This window comes from Acanthisitta chloris, unplaced genomic scaffold (genome assembly GCF_000695815.1).
Source record: "Acanthisitta chloris isolate BGI_N310 unplaced genomic scaffold, ASM69581v1 scaffold44002, whole genome shotgun sequence".
NCBI lineage: Eukaryota > Metazoa > Chordata > Aves > Passeriformes > Acanthisittidae > Acanthisitta > Acanthisitta chloris.
The window spans coordinates 18,901-21,448 of NW_008662956.1; the positions used below are offsets into that span (position 1 = coordinate 18,901).

Consider the following 2,548-nt stretch of genomic DNA (forward strand, 5'->3'; position numbering starts at 1 on the left):
GGATCACTGGGAGGATGTGTCATGCATGGGTCCTTGACAGCCCAGAGACAGCCCCTGAGGGAGGGACAAGGTGATAATGGTCACTGCCCCACCTGCTTTAACAGCTTGTGGAGATGATAATAGAATACATACCATGGATAGCCCCCACACTGCAACCCAGGACATCTGTCTACTTTGTGCTCTTGTATCAAAGGCTGGCTTCATGGAATTAACTGGAGTTGCTCTGTTTCAGTTATAGGAAAAATCTATGACTATGGTATAGATATGTGGTCTGTAGGCTGCACATTGTATGAACTTTATACAGGAAAAATACTGTTTCCTGGCAAAACCAATAACCATATGTTGAAACTTGCCATGGATCTCAAAGGAAAGATGCCAAACAAGGTAAGAAAAATAAGTACATTATTTTAATTAACATCTGAAGTTGCTGTAATAAACAGTAGAAGATACATTCTTTTTTCTCCTGGCATTCTGTTTCTTGACTTATACGCCTTCTCTTAAGAGTAAGTAAATACCAAGCATTGCTCTGTGTGATTGATATTGATTTAAAATCATATGAAGTGAAAGTGTGCAGCTTCTTTTTCATAGACTAAGTATAAAGTGAGAGCAGAAACCTTCTAAGCACTGACCTGAAAAAAATACGTAAGTCAATGGAAGATACTATGTCTTTTTTCAGCTGGTTTGAACTGTATTTTTTTTATTCAATCTAGACATTTTTTACTGTCCTTTTGATATATTTTTCATTAGTATTAAATTAATCATCTCGCAGTAAGTTAGTAGACATAGATGTTAATTGTGAAATTTGTAAGACAGAGAACTTGCCTTGAAACTCTTGGGTCTCCCTCATTTTCCAGATGATTCGGAAAGGTGTGTTCAAAGATCAGCACTTTGATCAAAATCTCAACTTTATGTATATAGAAGTAGATAAAGTGACGGAAAGGGTAAGTTCCTAATGTGTCGACTAATGTAATACTTTTTTTTCTAAGTTTTCCTACTATTATGGTCTTTGAAATGTCCCTTGACTTAATTCAAAACAAGATTTTATAAGCTAATTAGAATGTCCTTCTGCAGCAGCGTGGACAGATTACATAGGTATAAAACGGCAAAAAGGGATTTTTTTTTTCCCCTATGGTGTAGGAACATGTTTAAGAGAAATCTGAGTTTAATCTGATAGATGTCCAGGGCATCAGGGCATTTGTCTTTGTTTTAGAGAAGGATGTCCAACTTCAGTGTGATGTGCTTATGTTGTATGAGGTTACTGCTCATCTTGGTATCATTTTAACATACTACACGTAACAAGAACCACAGGACTAACTAGTGGTCAGACATGGCATCTTTCCATGTGGACTTGTGATGTTCTCAGTTAACTGAGATAGTAGGTTCATGTGTGCACCTGCTGGTGGTGAAAGATGCAGCCTAGCCTACCCCCAGCAGCATTCTTTCTGCTCTTCTCTCTGCCCACGTGAGGATTTACTGGCCGTGTGATGGCAGGGTGTTGCTGCTCAGGCACTAGACAGCCCTGCAGAAAAGCTGCTGAAGCTCTGTGAAAGGGCTGGGTAGGGGGTTTGTGCATGACTTCCGCTCTCCAAGGTTACCGTTTTTGTGTTTGCAGGAGAAGGTTACTGTTATGAGCACCATTAATCCAACCAAGGACCTATTAGCAGACTTGATTGGGTGCCAACGACTCCCTGAAGACCAGCGTAAAAAAGTGCACCAGCTGAAGGACTTGTTGGACCAGATTCTAATGCTAGACCCAGCTAAACGGATTAGCATCAACCAGGCTCTGCAGCACGCCTTCATCCAGGAAAAAATCTAAGCCAGATGAAGAAGTTCAAAGGGTTTGAGTAATTAAGATACAAAGACTGAAGAAATTTCACAGCAGTTATTAATGTATATAAACATAAATATTTCCCCTGCAAAGTTGAGGAAGAAATGATACATTTGAATTAACATCAAGGCTGATATTTCTTTTAGAAATGTTAGAGTAATTCTGTTTTGTGTCTTATGTGAAAATTTTCACTGTAGAACTGTTTTAATTGCCAAGACTGCACAAAAGTACAATGCTAATGTATATGGTTGCAGTTCGTATATATTATAAAAAGAGAAAAGCATCTGTTATAAAAAAAAAAAGAAAGAAAAAAAAAAGAGAGCAGTAATACTTGGGTGGTTGATTTGTTTTTAGCAGACTTGGCTTCATTTTTGTCTTTACAAAATGGCCAGCATAAATGCTGTTTATATTCACATTTTCCTAGGTGTGTGTGTGCAGGCCACAGCAGCATGCCCTTGGTGTAGTCAGTGCCGAAGGGGGTCTGTTCCTTCTTGAGCCTGCCCGCAGGGATGGTCTCCTCTTTTAAAGCAGGTTGTGTACAACTTTCAGTACACTGAAGGTAAGCTAACCCATCAACATCACCGGTGTTTAAGCTGTTATTTTACTGGAACAACTGACAAATGAGAGGCAATAGCATTGTGGCAGAATTCCCTGCATGTTTGATAACTGATCTTGTTTTATTTTCTGGCATTGCAACCGTGGCATAGTTACAGCTTCTGT

The 2,548-nt window shown here is 39.1% G+C and overlaps 1 protein-coding gene across 1 annotated transcript in view; it reads left to right on the forward strand.

Moving 5' to 3' along the window:
* PRPF4B (pre-mRNA processing factor 4B) overlaps nt 1–2,156 on the forward strand; it is a 20,995-nt gene extending 18,839 nt beyond the window's left edge. The window contains exons 13-15 of the mRNA XM_009070788.1: nt 233–384; nt 855–941; nt 1,613–2,156. Of these exons, the coding sequence (XP_009069036.1) occupies nt 233–384; nt 855–941; nt 1,613–1,816 (443 nt within the window). The 3' untranslated portion in view covers nt 1,817–2,156. The remainder of the gene's footprint in view (nt 1–232; nt 385–854; nt 942–1,612) is intronic.
* The last annotated feature ends 392 nt before the right edge of the window (nt 2,157–2,548 follow it).